This window comes from Falco biarmicus, chromosome 2 (genome assembly GCF_023638135.1).
Source record: "Falco biarmicus isolate bFalBia1 chromosome 2, bFalBia1.pri, whole genome shotgun sequence".
NCBI classification, from domain to species: domain Eukaryota; kingdom Metazoa; phylum Chordata; class Aves; order Falconiformes; family Falconidae; genus Falco; species Falco biarmicus.
The window spans coordinates 4,185,818-4,204,727 of NC_079289.1; the positions used below are offsets into that span (position 1 = coordinate 4,185,818).

The 18,910-nt window shown below is 37.2% G+C and overlaps 1 protein-coding gene across 2 annotated transcripts in view; it reads left to right on the forward strand.

The window, feature by feature from the left end:
• The window catches only part of ACER3 (alkaline ceramidase 3), a 59,528-nt gene that overhangs the window by 22,464 nt on the left and 18,154 nt on the right, over window positions 1–18,910 (forward strand). For both annotated transcript variants that reach the window (XM_056328151.1, XM_056328152.1), the window contains 4 exons: window positions 6,306–6,358; window positions 10,856–10,908; window positions 13,101–13,182; window positions 14,306–14,341. In XM_056328151.1, coding sequence (XP_056184126.1) covers window positions 6,306–6,358; window positions 10,856–10,908; window positions 13,101–13,182; window positions 14,306–14,341 — 224 coding nt within the window. The remainder of the gene's footprint in view (window positions 1–6,305; window positions 6,359–10,855; window positions 10,909–13,100; window positions 13,183–14,305; window positions 14,342–18,910) is intronic.

An 18,910-nucleotide genomic window follows, 5' to 3' on the forward strand; every position in this document is an offset into this window, starting at 1 on the left:
TTGTAGTTTCTCAGTGAAAAACGGGAACAGGATGGTTTGGAATCAGTAATCGCTTAACATTTGTTCTACTACAGAATAAAAGCAGCAAATGAGAAGATAAACAAATTTAAATACAGTTGAAATGTGCCAGGAACATTGGCATTTTTTCTGTTCATGTGACTGAATCAGAAGCATACTGAAACAGAGTAAGAGTACAGAAATTTATTTTTGTAAGAAGGTACCAGAGAGAATTCTTTCTGTTATTATAATCTTAGTTAATAACAGATTTCACTATACTTACTTAATTTGTAACAAACAAGTGTAGACTTAATCTGTAAAGGGATAGTGAATTTAACACAAACTTCTGATTTTGCTTCAGGCACCATGCATCATCATGCTCACTCATATTTTGAAAAGTACAAAGCTGGTAGAATGTCTTATTGCACTGATGGTTTTTGTGAAGTACATCTTCCTTAGAAACATCGTGATCCTGAAGTTGTCATGAGAAGGGTATCTAAAGATAGTTTACAACCACATCATTAAAGACCATAAAGCAGAGCTTCTAACTAGCTAACTAGTTAGTAGTGTCTAAAGGTTGTTTTGTTAAAGTAGAAATTCTTTAACAATTCTGCTATGAAGATGGGAGTGGAAGGGACAGCTGTCAAAGCAGACATTAAAATTAAATCTGTTAGCATTTGAAAACATAAGTAGTGTTGTTTCTAGATGTTATTTTGATCCAAATCAGCTGTTTCTTTTGGATGCTTCCAGACGTTTAGCTGATTGTCAGTTCCTTTGTGTTTTACCACGCCATGTTCAGTGCTTCACTTTATACCCCACAATTTCTTTTGTTGATATTTGTTTCCTCTTTGAACCAAATGCATTTTCAATTAGGGAAGGTCTGTTCATTTCACATACATGCTATGATTCTTGTACTTGGCAGGACAAGAAGGGGGATTTCTAAATAACTGTTCGAATAAGTTCTTGTTCGTACTGATGCCAACTGAGTTGCACTTTTCAGCAAGTTCTTTGAGATATAGCACGCTGTTCTCAGCCCTTATTTCTGCTGCCTTCCAGCTCAAAGAGTGTGTTATCAGTGAACTCAATAGGAACTGGATGCGATTTTTAAGCTTTAGAGAACTATTTAATCAACCTATAAATTATGAAGAATAATCTTAAGCAATTATTTTAGCATGTTGCATCTCATGAAGTAGGTGGAACAAATTGTCAGGCTGTCACTACCTCGAAGGATAAGCAGTTGTTTTTGAATGGTTCCTTATGATGCTGTGGTAATTTATCATGTTCTGCCATCTGTCATTTCCTTATGGTTTGTATTCTAGAATGATCTTTATTTAAAAAAAAAATAAAGGTAACGATATAATTTTTAAAGGTGTGTAAATTTTTTTTGGCTCTAAGAAGATAAGAAAAAGCAGTCAATGGAGTTATATACTTCATTAGATGCTTTACTTGAAATTTGGAAGGACTGTTCTGTTTTGCATTTCTTTGGTCTGTTTAATAAGACTTAGTCATTCCAGCTGTGCCAAAATGGAGGAAAAAAGGGTGCAAAAAGTTTTCTGTGTTAGACACAGGAACTCGTAAGCAACTCACTAAACTTAATTTCCAATGAAATGCTGTATCTCTGAAAATAGTTGTTAGCAGCCCTTCAGAGTTAATTCCCTTATTCTTACCTAACAGCTGTAGAGAAGGTGCTTAGGCCATCAGCGTTAGTAAATCAAATATGCTCAGGAACATTCCTGAGTGCTGAAGCCAGGTAGTGTGGAACAGCCCATGTCTGTTTGTCTTACCCTCCAGAACGAGGTGAATGCGTACAAATTCCCTTCTGGGCACGAGCCCTGGGCTCTTTGGGCTGCTGGGCTGTGCCTGGGAGCTACTCAGGGAAAGTGCTAGTTGTAACAGGCCAGATTCACACTGCAGACTGTTCTAACAATTAACTAGCACAGAGGATTGCATTATAGTGCCTGGTAGCAGTCCCGGCCGTGCTGGAATTTACTTCTAGAGCTGTACCCTTGGAGTAACCAAGGTGTCTCCTGTCTCTTACGCTGTGGAGGGAAACCATTACTAAGCAAAATAATTGAATACAAATTGTTCACTTAATTCTGCTTTTTCATCTTGTTTCATTCTTTGACTGTTTATGTCTATTGTTGTTTATCCTTAGTTCAGTTCTACCATTGTAAGAAACCATAGGTGGAATTCAGTTCCAGATTCAAACACCTAAACATGTGTCTACCTGTGCAGAGAGGTCTGGGAGACAGTGAAGTCTGGAGAACCATTTGGCTCATCCTAAAATATCCTCTTATATTTGGCCAGCTGAATTACTCTTTATAATGTCATTCTCTTTAGTGGAAGCTTTGACACCTAGGTCATGTGTAGATACCTAAATAAAGGTTTTTGTATCTAGAGCATTCTTCCTTCAGAATGTTTTCATATGGTGCCTGTAGAGTTTAAATCCAAACCATGTCTATGAAGTCCTAATAAACTGCTTTTTCTGTAAAGGCTTTAGGCTTATAATAAAAAATTTGGATGTTGGTGGGTAGTCTTATGTCGAAATGAATTATCACAGATTATTTGATACTTCTGATTCTTCCTACAACTATTTAAAAATTCTTAGGGAACTTGTGTGTTCCTGTAGGGTTCAGATCCAGAGATTTTATATGGTTCATATATGGAGCTGCATCTTGTGTATAATGTCACATTATTTCTAGCATGGATCGACGTCTTTGATGGTGTTGAAGCATAGTGAAATAATTGTGTATGAAGTAAAGTTTGCAGATACATTGCTTTTTACATCCTCACTAATACAACTTTTTTATCATCTGGCAGTGATTGCACATTGTATTTGCTGCAGGGCAAAAAAAGACAATATTGTTTACATATAGTAGCTAACTTGACTTTGCTTTTCCAGTCTCCTTAAGTGCTATTCTGATCTCATCATATTGTGACTTAATGTGTATTGCATGCTTAATACATAATTTATATATATCCCCTGTAACTAGAGAGATTCATTGATGTAAAAATGCTGAGTGATTTGTATCTATGAAAAGTGAGTTACAGTAGTTGGAGAGGAAATGGTATTGCTTCAGATGATGTTAAAACTTCCCAACCAATATGCAGCTTTTAGTGAGTTAAGCTCCTTTGCAAAAGGAAACACCTAAAATGAAAACTAACCCCTGCTTACAAAATAAGGAGCAAATCTGCTGCTGTGTTTGTCAATGGCTTTATGGGGAAATTGATTGGTGTAATTGTAGTGATCATGCTCACTCATATTTTGACAAGTACAAAGCTGGTAGAATGTCTTACTGCACTGATGGTTTTTGTGAAGTACATCTTCCTTAGAAACATCTTGATCCTGAAGTCGTCATGAGAAGGGTATCTAAAGATAGTTGCATTCCTGTACAACCGCAGGTAGAAGCTACTTGTGAAGACATTTGAGCTAAGTATTAAATCACTATTTACTGGAGACAAAAATATACATCCAGCCCCTTGTAAGTTTAGAAGTTAGACTTTTAAGTGCGACAAAAAGGTAGCATCCTCCGGGCATAGCAGATTTCCTAGATTTGATAGATAAGATTTTCTAGTCCTTGGCATGTGATAGGTGTTTCCTCTTTTTACTTCACAGTGTTTTCAGCACTGAACACTAACCACCTTGCATTAAGCTACTCTCACTAGCACAGCTCTTGGCCCAGTGAGTGCAGTATTGGAATTAATTTCCTTCTGCTGAAGTTTACCAGTTATATAGTGATGTTAGTGAAGCAGAGTATGACATATGCTTTAGCTGCTGTGGTTCAGTTCATCTCTTAATGCAGTTTCCTCCTTCTTTCTGTTTAAACAGATTAATGAAGCTTTTTGTGCAGTTCTGTGTTAAGATAGAATATATGCCAAATGAGAAACTTGGTTCTTAGCTCATTTGATGTCTAGATGTAAAACATTTTTAAGTTATTCCTCTGCAGTGTAAAACGTGTTTTTAAGTTACACCTCTGCAGTAAGCAGCTATAAATGGGATACGTAAAGAATCATGTTTCATTCCTTAGTCTTCATTTAATCAATCTTTTCAAAATGCTGCTATTGTATGTAGTTACTACGATAGTGTTTGAGGAAATGTCTGTGCAATCTTGAGAGGGAGAGCGTCATCTGATGAATAATCTAGTCATAAAATTTCTAGTCATATAACATTCTGGGTTATCTGCTGAATGCACTTAAATACCAGACTTGACAGTGCTCATGAGCTCTGTCAAGACTGCAGCAAGCAGTATTACAGCCATTTCCAGTAGAGATTTTTATTTTGGGAAAGACCACCTGACGAGTCCCTGTAAGCTTCTCTTTTTCAGATAACTATTGTATTGCTACAAAATATAGCAAAAGTATCTTTCTCCAATGCATAGTAAAATTTCATAATCAAAGAAACTTCCAAGTGTGATCATTACACAGAAGCATGAAGGGGTTTTATTATTTTAGGAAATTAATTGTAGTCACAGGATTTATGGCCTGAAACACTAATATCTGCAGCATTCTTGATTTCTGCAAAGACTGGAGAGGAAAAATAATCTAGAAATAACTTCTGATCATATAGGAGGAAGTGGAGGAGTTCGTAGCTGATTGTTGAGATTTATTAACCCCAGTAACATTAACCAAAAAAACCCCCACAAAAACCTCACCCCCCCAAAAAATAAACCCCCAATTACATATTTTGTTAATTTAAAATCAGTTGAAATTTCTTATGCAATGATGTTGCCCATATTTGAAAACTACACTTGTTACAAATTGTAAGCATTTGTATCATGGAGGTGCTGAAATGACTGTGACAGCCAGGATAATGGATGGTACTGTTTTAATGATGATCTTAATGGGTTTTTTTCTTCAGAATGAACAGTAGTTGTGATATATTCTGTATGCATAGAAAAATGGCTATGAGAATTTCTCATTAAAATCTCAATGAAGGTGAAAAAGAGTTGTTGCTTATTGTTTGGAAAGATTTTTCAGTACCAAACCAATTTAATCAGAACTTAAAGAAGTGCATATTGTTGTTTATGTTCTGGTAGACAGCCGTGCTTAATTTTCCCGGAGAATGAATCACCTTAACATATTTGGCAATAAGTTTTTAAATCTAGCTGTAGTACAGCTTTATGTTTCAGTACAGTTATGTGCTTAGGTATTTCGTTTAACTGAGTATGTGTAATAATCACAATTCTGGTCTTATAGCACCTAAAGAAACATCTCCAGACATTTCTATCAACTGTCTTGGGAATCATTTACAACATGCACGGTTTATTAGACAGAGGTCTGTTGGTGTGTCAGTGGAATCTAACTTGTATGTAGAGAAGGTTAGCCTCTTGCAGCAAAGCACAGCAGCCCTACCCAGTGATGAAGGTTTGAGTGCAAATTACTCGGTTTTCTCTGAAACCACAGTCTGAGGTAAAACATAATTTCTTGAAGGAAGACAAGACATCACATTAATGTACTTGTTCTTGCAAAATAAAAATGAGCTAGTGCTTAATGAGAGTTTTTAACTGATCACGTTTCAAAGTAATGAATGATACATTAAATACTTCCCCAGCTTTGCTCTCAACAGTCGAATCTAACTTCCAAGATATATTGTCCTTGTCTAACTGAAAAAGCTGTGTGTAGGCAAAGTAGATATTTCATAAATTGATTTCAGAAGTAAATTTGGACTTTAAAAATAAAGTATTTAAAATAAATGAAAGTCTTTGCATAGAGGGACGAGCTTCCAAGAAAGAGGCTTGGAAATGGCAATTTCACAAAATGAATCCATACTGTGTGGGTTTTGTTTACTCTGAATTTCTAGTTCTGAGTTCTAATAGCAATTAATTCCTACTTCTAGAGCTGACTAAAAGCTCCTTGTAAAATTTACCTTCTAAAACTGGACAGTAAGCAGAAATATCACAGGCTTTCAGGAGTACTAGCAGTTGAATCGCACTTTGCATTATAGAAGGTTTGAGATAGATAAATCTTAATGTAATTAAAATTAAAAAAAGAGGAGAAATAGAATTGTAATGTTCATTCATTCTGGGTTCTCTCCGCTCCTATCCTCCTTGAGATTATACCAGTTCATAGGAGACAGTATTGAGAGGAAGGAAAGAGGACATCCACCATCCAAGAAGTATAAACTTGAGGGCATCACTAGTGACAGAAGTGTAAAGTAGAAGGCTGTGGAAGACTTGAGGTTTTGTCCCTGCAATGGGATGCTGATGTTTTAATTTTTCTTCCTGGTAGAGTTAATGCATTGAAGTTAATGCACCTGAAAGTTTTACATGTTGACTTTTATGCTAACCATAGTTTTGATTTGTTTTCAGCTGTGGGATTGGGATCTTGGTGCTTCCACATGACCTTGAAGTATGAAATGCAGGTGAGCATTGATAAGTAGCTGTGAATTATTTTATGTGTGTATCTCACTGTATAGTCACATTGTTGTTTTTCTGACTAGATGAAACTCATGTAGTGTGAGTTATTCTACCTTAAATATCATTGTACGTGACTCCTGCTTTCAACAAAGAGTAGTTGCAGGTCTTGTTTCAGTAGATATTTTCCATCAATAGATATGTAAGTATATATACTTGCATCTAAAGTAAGAGCTAAAATCAATTGCTTATGTTGGTAGAAGACACTTTATCCTTTGGGAAATGATAATCCCTTTTCACTCAAGTAGTTATTTTAAAGTTCCTACGTATTGCTTAATAGCAAGCAGTATAGACTAGAGTTAGTGTTCTTTAATGTATGCTTTTTTGCATCTTAATGTTTCCCATTTTTGTTTTCTATCTAGATAGTTATACCGGTAGGATTAATACTGAAGTCAGTGTCTTCTGAGTAGCGATAGTTGAGCCTTATTCTCAAGGCATTCTGTAATAAATCCCTGGGTGTAAGGATTTGGTCCTGGTGTTTCTCATTTTCTAAAGGGACGCAAGGAGTCTTGTCCTGTTGTCCTGTTTTAGGTCTGAGAAGATTAAGAAAATTAATCTTTTAATCAAAGTCAAGGTGGAGTAGGATTCTGTTCGGAATTAAGAAACCTACATTTAAAAGTGTGTGCTGGAAGTCTGTGCTGCCATTGTAGCCCATGGAAATACAATTAAGTCAGTGGAGTTTAGAGAGCCAGCTGTCTGGGCTGAATCGTTCTCTAGTCTCCATTGGCAGTCATGGAGTCATGGAATATTGTCATAACTTAATTTGTATTAATGTCCTTATAATTTAAGTCATAGCTTAAATAATGTTTGTCTGAATACAGGTGTCTAGTGTCGTTTGAGACCCTGTGTGTTGTCTGGCCCCCAGCTGCCATCCCACAAAGGGTTCAGGTCTCTCAGATGCACCCCACACCCCCCATCATATCTGCCAGTCTTGGGTGTGTGCAGAGCATCTCAGATCCATTAGGGACCTGCGCCCTGGCAGCTAATTGTGTCCTGGGTTCTACTGGTCATGATGTGATGGGACACTGGATGTGTGGACACCAATAGTTAGGTGTCTTAAACTTGAACTGAATTACAATCAATAGTGACGTTTGCCTTCAGAATGTTCTGTGTTATATCTCTGGCACGTGCTGTCAGCTTCCATAGAGCATGATTTTGACGCCACGTAAGAATATCTGCTGCTTTTCCTGGCATGAAAAAGGTGGTTTCTAGATCCATTTCACCATTCCCTCCCAAACTGAGGTGTGATTTACCTGTATCCTCTTCAGTGGTGAAACTGCCTTGAATTTGCACCTTTTCATCTCTCTTCCCTCAGCTGCTTGTTCCTAACCCTGCCAGTGTTTCCTATCGTAGAACCATTTAGGGTGGAAAAGGACCCTTAAGATCATTGAGTCCAACCATTAACCTAGCAGTGCAAGTCCACCACTAAACGACATCCCTAAGCATGACATCTACACATCTTTTAAATACCCCCAGGGATGGTGACTCCACTGTCTTCCTGGGCAGCCTGTTCCAATGGTTGGCCACCCTTTCAGTGAAGAATTTTTTTCCTAATATCCAATCTCCCTTGGCACAACTTGAGGCCTTTTCCTCTTGTCCTATTGCTTGTTATTTGGGAGGAGAGACTGACCCCCCTTGTTAAGCTGATGCAGAGGTGAGCAAGGGCGCCCTGAAACCTGGATTATTAAAATTATTCAGGCTTAAAACATTCTTACGTGGTTTTTTGTTTGGTTGGGGTGTGTGTGTCTGTGTGTGTTTTAGAGACCATTTTAATCCAAGTCACTTTAATGCTGTTTATCATGTACTTTTGGTGTTGCATCAGAACAACTAAGGGGCTCATGAACTGTGGTAAGTAAAGGGGTTGGGCAGAGGCAGATGAGAGGGGAGCAGGAATGTCATGCATCATTTTTCCAACTGGTGTAAAAGGCTTCCTGTGAGGCAGAGAAAGTACTCTTAGTATTTTGGCAGCCAAGTGAAATCTGCAAGTGGCCCGTAATTACTTGATTGCTAGCTCACGAAGTGGAAACGTTTCAACCAGCAAATAATCTTTTCTCATTCAATTTATCTCTTGTTATGATTTAAAGTCAGCATTGATAGCTGTTTGAAGAGATATTTTTTTTTAACCTTTGTTCTGCAATGTTAATACCATAAACTGTCAATTCAGATTGCTTAATTAAGAGAAATATGAAAGCTTCTGTTCTTGAAAGCAGTTATTTAGAATACTTCTGAAGCAATCACCTCTCATTTAATGGGAATCTGCTTGATTGTGCATTCCTCAAGAATCCAAAATGCTTATTTAACCAGAAAAATCAGCTCACTGAGTTTACTTCTATCCATGTTTCTTCATTGTTCAGACATGTTCAGACATGCTGTTGACAGTATTTCTGGAAGCATCAATTAATTCCTTTGGATACAGAAGCCATTGTCTTCTGCAAGCAAATTCTAACTAGGATCCTTTAAGAGGCTCTTTGATGTTACCGTTATGTTCCTGGGATGCTGCCAGCATATAAACTTAAGAGTGTACTTAGCTGTCCATATCTGAAAAACTTTGCTCTATTGTATTTCTTACTTGTTCCCGCCCCCCCCCCCCCCCCCGCCATTATCTTTCGTGAGGCCTTGAATGACTCACACTCCTGAAGAGTTTCATGAATTAATCAGACTTGATAAAGCATATCACTGAACTTATAAATAATAACTGTTAGTATAAAGCTGATTTCAGTTATTGCTTCCATTTTTTCTTCTCTAATGCATCACAGCAAAGATAACCTGATGTGACGGCAAGGTGCCACCTAACATGCCTGTTAGCTTCCGCTGCCATCTGTTTCTGCTACTTTATTTGTGCTACCTATTGTGGTCCCTGACCCTCTAATGCATGGATTCAGGGATTTAAACCTTTTTCTGCAAGGTCAGTTGTGTGCTGGATCATCTGTTGGATCTGGCTCACCATGGATCAGACGAGCACAACTGCCTCACTTGAAGAGAAGCAGTAGGAGTGTGGGTGAAGAAGATGACAGATCTGCCCTTTCAGGAGCAGCTAGTCCATAGATCTGTTAGCAGTATTGTGAAACTTTCCTGATGTTTCTATGACCAAAACCACAAAAAACTAGTATTTCCTACTCGGGATAATACATCTCTCTCCTTTTGTAAAGAACTAGTTAACTTTTTTGGCAGTATCTAATTTGAAATCTAAAAGAAAGTTTTTGTCTGTGCAGTTAGAAACATTCTCCCAAACCAAGTAGAATCAGGCTGGCTTTGTAAAAGGGTTTGTGAAAGCTGCTATTGCTTTTAATGTGTTTCATTATTCAGAAAAACATGGTTCTGAACATTAAGTACCCTGTAACAGTAGTAGCAAGGTAATTTCTGTACAGACGTGGCCATCGAGAACTTTCAGAGTGATAATGGGAAAAGATCAAAGTCTTGTTTGCATTCAGTTCTGGTTTTTCATAAGAGTCAAACCTGGTCTAACAATTCTAAGATGCCTAACTATTAACCTTTGCTTAACATATAAGAAATCAGAGGCAGTGGATCTTCATTGATCTGTTTGTATGCTTCTGCGTTTTCATGATTTTCAGTCTTTTATAAGAGGAGGTAAGCATAACTCTGTGTTTAGGAGCAGCAATTTGTTAATGTTCTTTGATGAAAAAAGTCTTAGAAGAAAATAATGCTGCGATTTTTTAAATTTTTTTCCCCCTCTAATGATAAATAAACGGCAATTTTGAACATACCTGTTTTTGAGAAATTACCTCTCTTGTGATTACTATTTTAATGCTGTCTTCATTAAGGTAACAAGTTCCTGGAGAAATAATTGGCTTAGCTGTAACACATCAGTGTTCTCCCAAAGTATAATAATTATTTAAGACAATAAAACATTATGTGGCAGCCATAATTTTGAAAACAAAAAAACAAACCAGGAACCCCACAACAAACCAACCAACCAAAAAAACCAACCCTGCCTCTGAATTAAAACAACATAATAAATTTCCAAAATTAGGAAGTAAACATGCAAGCACATCACAAGGTACTTCCTAATGGGCTAAAGTTCTGATTTTATGTTATAGAAAAAAATTATTTCAGTTTCTCTGTGAAGTTCATACAGAAGTAAGAAGATGCTACTGGCTGTATTGAGCAGGCTACAAATGGGGTAGTCTTATTCAATCTGACTTTACACAACTAATTCTTTTAAATGTTTCAAGAGGCACAAGCAGTGAAAATGGCATGATTCTTTGAACATGCCGACTTTTATGAAATGTAATAGTCAAAAGATTCAGAGAAATAAGCTTATTAATGAAGCAAGCTTTCAGTAGAAGACTACGATTTAGCACTGCTGTGTACTGAAGTAACAGTCAAGAAGGTGGGTATCCAGATGACTTAAAACTTATTTCTCCATAATTAACTTACACAAGCTAAAAGTAGTTTTCATGTTTTGATGTCTTTGCTTTTTATAGCTGTTGGATGAACTGCCAATGATATACAGTTGTTGCGTGTTTGTTTACTGCCTGTAAGTATTTGTTAAATATTTTTTCCTGAATATTTATGAAATACTAACTTCTGAAATGTAGATTCTGTGAAGCCCAATCTAGTGTACAGAGAGGGTGACACTAAAGCTTCAACTGATTTCAGTGAGATCTCAGTTTTGCTAACAGTACAACATTATGACTTGGCCGTTAGAGCACCAGGCTGGCCTTAGTGCTAGTTTTTGCTAATTTAGAGATGTTTTACCAGTGTTTCTTTAGGAGAAAAAAAAAAAAAAGAAAAAAAACAACCTCTTGTTAAAGACTTTATGTAGTATGCAACCAGAGCTCAGTGTTACTTGGTATGTAAACAGTAGGCATAATAACATCAACTTCAGTAATGCTGACAAAATTCTCAACATTGTAATTTATTGGAGCTGTATTTCTGTGATGTAGTCTGACTCCAAATGCAAATTTTAGATTTCTGGTTAAACCTGCTTTCCACTCATCTGGAAAATTAAAGAAATTCATTTTATGAAGAGTGTGTATTTTTGTGGAGAGTGTCTTGAAACATGCATGCCAGCTTAATGCCATGCCAGGATGTTTTCCCGTTTCATTTTGGGAGCAGTGTAGCATTTGGTGACTGTAAAGATACCATAAGTTGGCTTTTTCTTACCTGTTGCTGCAAGGCCTGGATTTAACATGACTTGTTCTGTTGCTTGGAAAATCCAAATGATAAATCAACTTGTTGCAGTCAAAAAGACAAAGGTTATCTTTCTGCTTTTAAACATATCAAATATTCAGTCATTGAATATTATAATGTCTTTGGTGACAATTACTGGTAGCTTGCAATGGAGGTGGGATGCTGTAGGACTAAACCCACATCTGTGGAATTACCGTCAGTTTGTGATTCATACATTTACATGATTTGTGCTAACTCAGGACCAGAAACATAATGCCTCTGTTAGTGGAAATATTTGCATTGTAGCTCCCTATCTCCTTGAAATTCCCTTTGTATTTATTTTGTCTGATTTGAATGTGATTGGAGAAAAGGATGAGAAGTGGCTATAAAAATCTGTTTGCAAAAATAATCGTTCTTATTTTGTGCAATGGTTACTCTATTCTCTTCAAGAATGTTGAAGCCTGTTACAGCATTTATAGCTCTAATAAGATTCTGTGAATGTATGCTTGGTAGTAATTAAAATGTTCTGAAGAATGAGCTAATGCTTAGTTTAGTAGGCCTTTAATAATCGTTTTGGTTTTCTTCAGGGTAGGTGGTGGGGTGGTTTTGCACAGGACATTCCCTTATACGTCATTCAGTCCTACTGACTCTCAAGCTGTATAATTACTGTGGCAAACCGTTTTGCAATGTAGCACATTGCGCTGTCTTAAAATTAATTTTTTTCCCACAGATATTCCTGCATGGTTTTTCTTTGTTTCCGTTAAATCATCCATGATAGTGTCTGTCTGTTTTCAAAAGATCATAAACAAATAAACTAAGTGGATGTAACTTGGAGTTCCATAGACAAGTTCCTCTAGCCCTAAAGATTTTGTGCTTCTCAGAGTGAAGTTTTGTTGGGATTTTTGGACCTTATTTCTGATGATCTGGTCTGGGATGTGTAATTCCATCACAACTGTGACTGAAGTGTAGTGCAGAGATTGTGAAGTAATTTTAATTACTTGTTTTACATACTGGGAGCAATTAGTTGTTGTTGGGTTTTTTTACGTTTCACTTATACCAGTGCCCAATCTAGCAAATTTACTGCGCTGTGACTGTAGTGAAGCCATAAACAATCTGCATTTTAACAGATCTCTCGAATTCACTGTTTGGTAAGCAGTCCCTTTCCCACGCTGCCTTTAGCTCACAGATGTAATGTTTTTTGGCAGCTGTATTACATTTTAAACTTACTTCTAATTTGCCATCCATTATCACCCCTTAAGCACCTTCTGAAAACATTTCTGCTTCCCAAACTCTTTCCACTGACTGCATTATTTTTTGTATATGCATGAGGTTATTGGGTTTTTTTCACACTATATTTTTTTTAAAACAATTATTGTAGAAGTGTGAATTTCTATATTAAAAGGATACATCTTTATTGGAGGAGCTACAGTTTCTTGAAGGGCCTAAGACTTATTTGGATCAATTTTCTCACAAATTTTGTGATAATACACCTTGAAAAATGCATCCTTTATATGGTAAGTGATGAATGTTACTGTTCTCCTTTATGTTCTGTTCCAGGTATGAATGTTTCAAGTACAAGAACACAGTCAATTATCCACTGCTTTTCTTGTTAATAACATACAGCTTCGTAGTCAGCATAGTAAGTAACTTCTTTTAATACGGTATTTTCACCTGTAGATTGACAGTTTTCCTGCCAGTGAGAGCACATTATACATGCAGTACTGAATTGCTCTCACTTCCAGTCAGGAAGAACAAATTGTTCTTTCGTTGTGAAAATTGTGCTGGCCAGAGAAACCCGAAACCTTTATCTAAACCACTGTATAGAATAGATGAAGAAGAAAATCAGTAATCCAGTTGCTAGAATAGGAATGTGGAGAAACAGTGACTGTTGACTTGTTATGAGACCTTGGACAAACTGCATTCCTCATCTTCCCTTACTTTAATTCATCTACAGAAATGAGAATAATCCTGTTCAACCAACTGTAAAAAGTGAACTGCGATACACAGTCAGGTTATTGACTGGTGTTTTAAAACAGCCAGAATAAGAAAGGAATGTAGCTGTTAAAAAAATTAGAAGAATTTTAACTGTCATGGCTAATTTGATTGCCTTTCTCAGTGCAGTGTGCTACCTTTATTTATAAAATTAGTATTGTGCTGGCTGTCACCTACAGAGAAATCACCTTTGTTATTTTTATTGATAACTATTTCTTAAAAAAGGACTATCATAGATCATCTGCCTTCAGAATACTTGTCTGTTCTCTTCTGTGCCTCCTACAATTTTTTGCACTTGTGGCATGTTATTCCTAAGGTCTAGTGCCCTTCTCTTCAAAAACAGAAATTAAATGAACTGCATTAACAATAGGAAGAACTATTAGCTTTCTGTAAAATGAGGCATTGAAGCATTGTCAAAAACACTAATCATAGCAAATCAAAGTAAATTTTCTTATAGTGCCTACTGAGAATGTGTCTAATTTCTGCATCGTTTTTGTATGTAAGTCTATTAAATGAGGAGATTCTAAATGTTAATGTCTCTATTTGTGCTTCTTAATTTAAAGTAAGTCTTCAGTTAAAACCTCAGGTTTTGCCAGTGGAAGCTTTAAATGTTTAATCAACTTTAATGGTGCATGGGTAGGCACTCACATCTTGGTTCTAACAGAACAAGTCTTGGCAATATTTAGATGAGTAATGTTATGATAGTTCTCTATTGCAAGTTATTTATCTTTTTCTTTTTTCTTTTTTTCTTTTTTTTTAAATCTTTCCAGGTTTACTTAAACTTGAAAGAGCCTGTATTCCATCAGGTAAATCTTGCTCAGTTGGAGAAGCTAATCTTGTTTTTAAACTATGCTGTTTTAGCGGAATGTTTCACAGGATTTTATAGCTGGAAGGAAGATGGAAGGCAAGCGCAATTTGCCTTTTTCTTTAAGCGGCATTGCTGTCTGTCACGTTGCTGTCCTTTTACTTGGTGACCTGAAAAACTAGAATGGTTTAATGCATGCTGTGTTTTAGCATTTGACCTAATATTCCATGTGGTTTTCAGCAGTGGCAACCCTTGCTATGGGCTAAGGTGTGTGTGAGAGGGAGGGCTTAATGAATCCTTGTTCACTTCTTGCCATTAGTGGCTGCTGTGAAACTGTGACCTGACATCATAATGTGGCTTAGCACCATGTTCTCCTCTGCACTTAAACATATGAGGTTGGTTGGTTGGTTGTTGTTTTTTTTATAAACACAGCATGTCTTCTAGGGTTACGTAGCAGACTGGCTGTTAATGGTCTTACAGGCTTAATGGCATATTTGGTACAGGTTCCTTTTGTAGCAGCCCAAGAGTATTAACATGGATGTGTTGCCTGTGGGGATAGGACTTCTATCACTTCTCTTCACAGGAGGTTAGAAATCACGCTCGTTTATGCATGCCATGAGTCGTTTTCCAGCACTTATGATATTTTTATTAGGGATAACAGCTGAAAAATTGCCAGGCAAAACACTGAGCTCTTTGCAGGACAGAGTTTTAAGGCCTGGATTTCTAAAATTGGTGGTGCCGTCACTTGTCAAAATGTGCCTGCTGCATCAGCATTTGTAAAAACGATACGTGATTCCTGTTGGTGGATTAGTGAAGCACTGATGAATAAAATAAATATCCAGCTGCTCCAAATAATCTCTCCTAGAAACATGAATTGTTACTCTACCTATAGAGAGAAATAGAAATGTGCAGGGTTTGTTTGTTTTTATATATAATGTTAATTAAAGACCACCTTTTTTTTCCCCCAACTTATGTTTCTGGCAGGAAGATACTGGCTGGGGTGAAAGCAGCAATTTATGATGCTTTTACTGAGCTGGTTATAACTGGTTTTCTATGAAGTGACTTAAAGTAATTTTGTTGACAAAGTAGCAGAATTTACTACTGATACTGGAATATTATTTCTTTAATCAGTTATCTACTCAACCTACATTTATGGCAATAAACACATCACAGCTTCACTGTTTTTCAGTTTGGTGCATTGGCATAGGTATTGTCCCATGTCACAAATACTAAGGTGACGGATACTGTGATATGTTGGGAAAGAAGGAAATTGGGAAACTTTAAGCTGTTGTTCCAGACCTTTAATTTTTGGCATCTGGTTTCTCTTAGGTTTAGAATATGAATTCCCTGTTACAATATATACATGAGGAATCAATGTAGAAAAGATTTAGGGCCATAAAAGCGCTTGCCTTCTTACAAGTGCTCTTTCCAGACTGATTTTTATAGAGAACATACAGTTATGGCCAAATTCCAAGTGTTCAAGTACAGCACTCATTTTTTCACATTCTTTGCCAGATACGTTGTAAATTCGGAGGAAACATTTCTCTGTCTGCACCACTAAGCAAGGTTATTTTCTTAATGCTTGTCCTTTATTTTAGAGTGCACATGGGGAAAAAAAATAACACAAAACCCTTCAATATAATTTCAGTAAGTATTTTCCTACTGAATGGGTTTCATAGACTTAAAGCTAAATATGATCGTGCAATCATAGTTTAAATCACCGTCTTGGTCCATAACTGTGTTGGAAAGCAGCATCAGGAGACAGAGCAGCATTTTATTCCTCTAGCTATTTGTCTGTGATCATCATCATTTGTCAGCCTTGCAAAAAGGGGAATAACTACATGGACAACTTTATATTGTTCATTGTTTCACTAGGGTTTTTTTTTTTCCCCCAAAAGGAGAGCAGTAAGAATGGAAAAAGACCCTATTATATTTAGTAGCCAGGATCCAAGCCTCATTTTTTCAGTGAATTACTTTCTACTTTCCTTCTCAACTGAAGACTCATAAATTGCTCACTGCCAGCAGGGCATGAAGGGGATTTCAGTTTGTTATTCATGGCACAGTGGCAACAGAGACCAACTTCTTTTTCTTCATCCACATATTGCAGATCTCTGAAGGTCTTAGCGCTTTAACCGCAGGAGGGATGAGATGCATGCTTTGGTCAGTTGGAGGCTACACATCATTAGAAGGGAAAAAACACCTCCCTGCCTGACAATGATCTGGTATTTTTTTACTGCCTCATCAATTAAGTGAAAGACAGCAGTGGCCTTTACAAGCATGTATTACCTTGTTTATGTCAAAATCTCTGTAGCACTGTTATATCTAATTTTCATGGTGCCAAAGAACCCTGCATGCCGGTTTTCTAGTTGTTTTAAAGCCAGCACCACTGTCAAAGAAAACATCTGTGCCTCTCCCCTCTTTCCCATCTGGCACACAAATCTACTCTCTGATGTAAATTTGATTGGGGAACAAAACAGGTTAAAGTCTCCTAAGAATTAATTTTAAATCAAATGAGTTGCTTATTCCTGTTTACCACATGCATGTTTGTGCTTATACAAGGAAGGGGATGGGGGAAGTCTGGCTGCTGGTGTGGGGTGATCCATAGATACACAAATATAAGATGGCCCTGGAAGCAGAAGAAATTACACTGGCAGTTAACCTTTTAGACTCAAGCCTTACGGGTAGCTCCCTTTTTAATATGATACGGCTTAGAAAGCTGTCACCCACAAAGCATTGTTTTCTATCTTGATGTGTTTACTTGCTACATACCATGTGCTGGCCATACACTTCTAGTGATCAAAACCCTCATTCAGCTAGTGGGCTAAGTTATGTGAATAATGAAATAGACCTAAAAACCTGTTTTATTTGCATAGTCATCTGCTGCAAGAGTTTGAAGCAAATTTTGAGCAAACAAATAATCAAAAGGTAAATAGAAAATTAGGTTAAATAGCTGTTTCTTTTACATTAGGAAATGTGATTTTTAAAATGTTTTTTTGTATAGACGTTTCAGAAGTGTTGTTATGGTGTCCCATGAGAAACTAAGCAAACTGGAGAAGTAGGTCAGTATGAGAATTGCAAATAGTGTTAAGGGAGTGACTAGTGCAAAATGACTAAAGGAGATGATGAAAAGCAGTCTCAGTCTGGACTTTCTCGGATCAGTAGTGGGACTGTTTTTATTTAATGACCTGTAGCACAAAACCCAGAGTCATGTACTGTGAATACTTGTGATGCTTGTGAAGATACACAATTCGGAGGCATCACTGAGTACAGAGGAGGTGATGCAGAGATAACCGGGAGACCTTGAGGATTAGGATGATAAATGATTCAGAACGGAAGAGCATGCACTGATGGGCAAATATGAACTATTATTGTTCTAAACCGCATACAGATCACCAAAGGAAGGAGGGAGGGAGTGCCTGGATGAGTTTGCTGATCATGGCATAATAATATGACCAGTGAATTTTCTGCAACAGTGATAGAAATAAAATACCATTAGATTTACCAATTAAGATGACTTTGGGTAAGAGGGAGAGTGAGCGTGGGAGAAAAGGTATTTCATTTGCCTCAATGAAAAAAAAAAAATAAAATTGTTCTCCACAGGTGTGTTAAATATGCAAATGCATTGAAAGAAGTGAAAACAGGATGAAACATGTATGTAGAAGTAGCTATGGGAGCCTGAAACTGCATGAAGAATATGTTATGTCAGGGAACAACCTGTTCAGACATGGGACTCCCCATTTTGGGGAATCTGTGTGGACTCACTCCGTGTCCTGCAGCTCTCCAGAGTCCCTCCTGCTGCTAAGGCAACAGTTAGTCGTAGGCTTGTGGCTTAATATATTGTGCCTTTTAGTGAAATATGTTCTTACTTTCTACATGTTCCGGTTGCCAAGCAGTCTGTGAAAAATGACCTTTTCAGGGCATGTCTTCACCACAGAGCTTTTTCTACTTGGGCATTGCCTTGGTGAAGACCACGTGTAAAACTAATTTGAGAGACATTTCACTCTGTTACACAGCTTGTTTGGGGATGTCTTCCAGAAAGCGAGTACAGCTTTCATTCTGGCTAGTACTTCTACGTGCACAATAGCTTAGGGAATGTGGAAGGATGCTCTGACTCTCCAAAGGATCACCTCTACAAGTCATTGAAAGGGGAGGCTCAGTTTACTGCTGCAGACAGTGTTCCAGAGCTCTCCAGAGCTGCTCTGTGTTGTGCAGCAGCAGTGACTTGTGTGTTGCTTTGCCATCACATACATGCCTCTAAACGGGACCAAACTTAGTAATCTGAATTAGTTAGTTCAGGAGCTGTCAAGGCAACATGTAGTACTAAACCAGCCGTAACTATGCTGAGTTATTTGGTGTTTTCAGTGTCATTGTGGGGATTGCCCTTCCTTTTTCTCTCTCGTCAGATTTATTTTCCAGAAATCCAAGAACATGTAGAAGTCTGTTTTCTTTGTTGTAAATTGCAAATACAATTTCCAGCTCTCAAGTACTTAGGCTATCTTTTGATAGCTGGTTGGTTTATTAATAGGTAAGCAATGGTTGCCAAGAATCCAAAATCTCTTGGTGCGGTTTC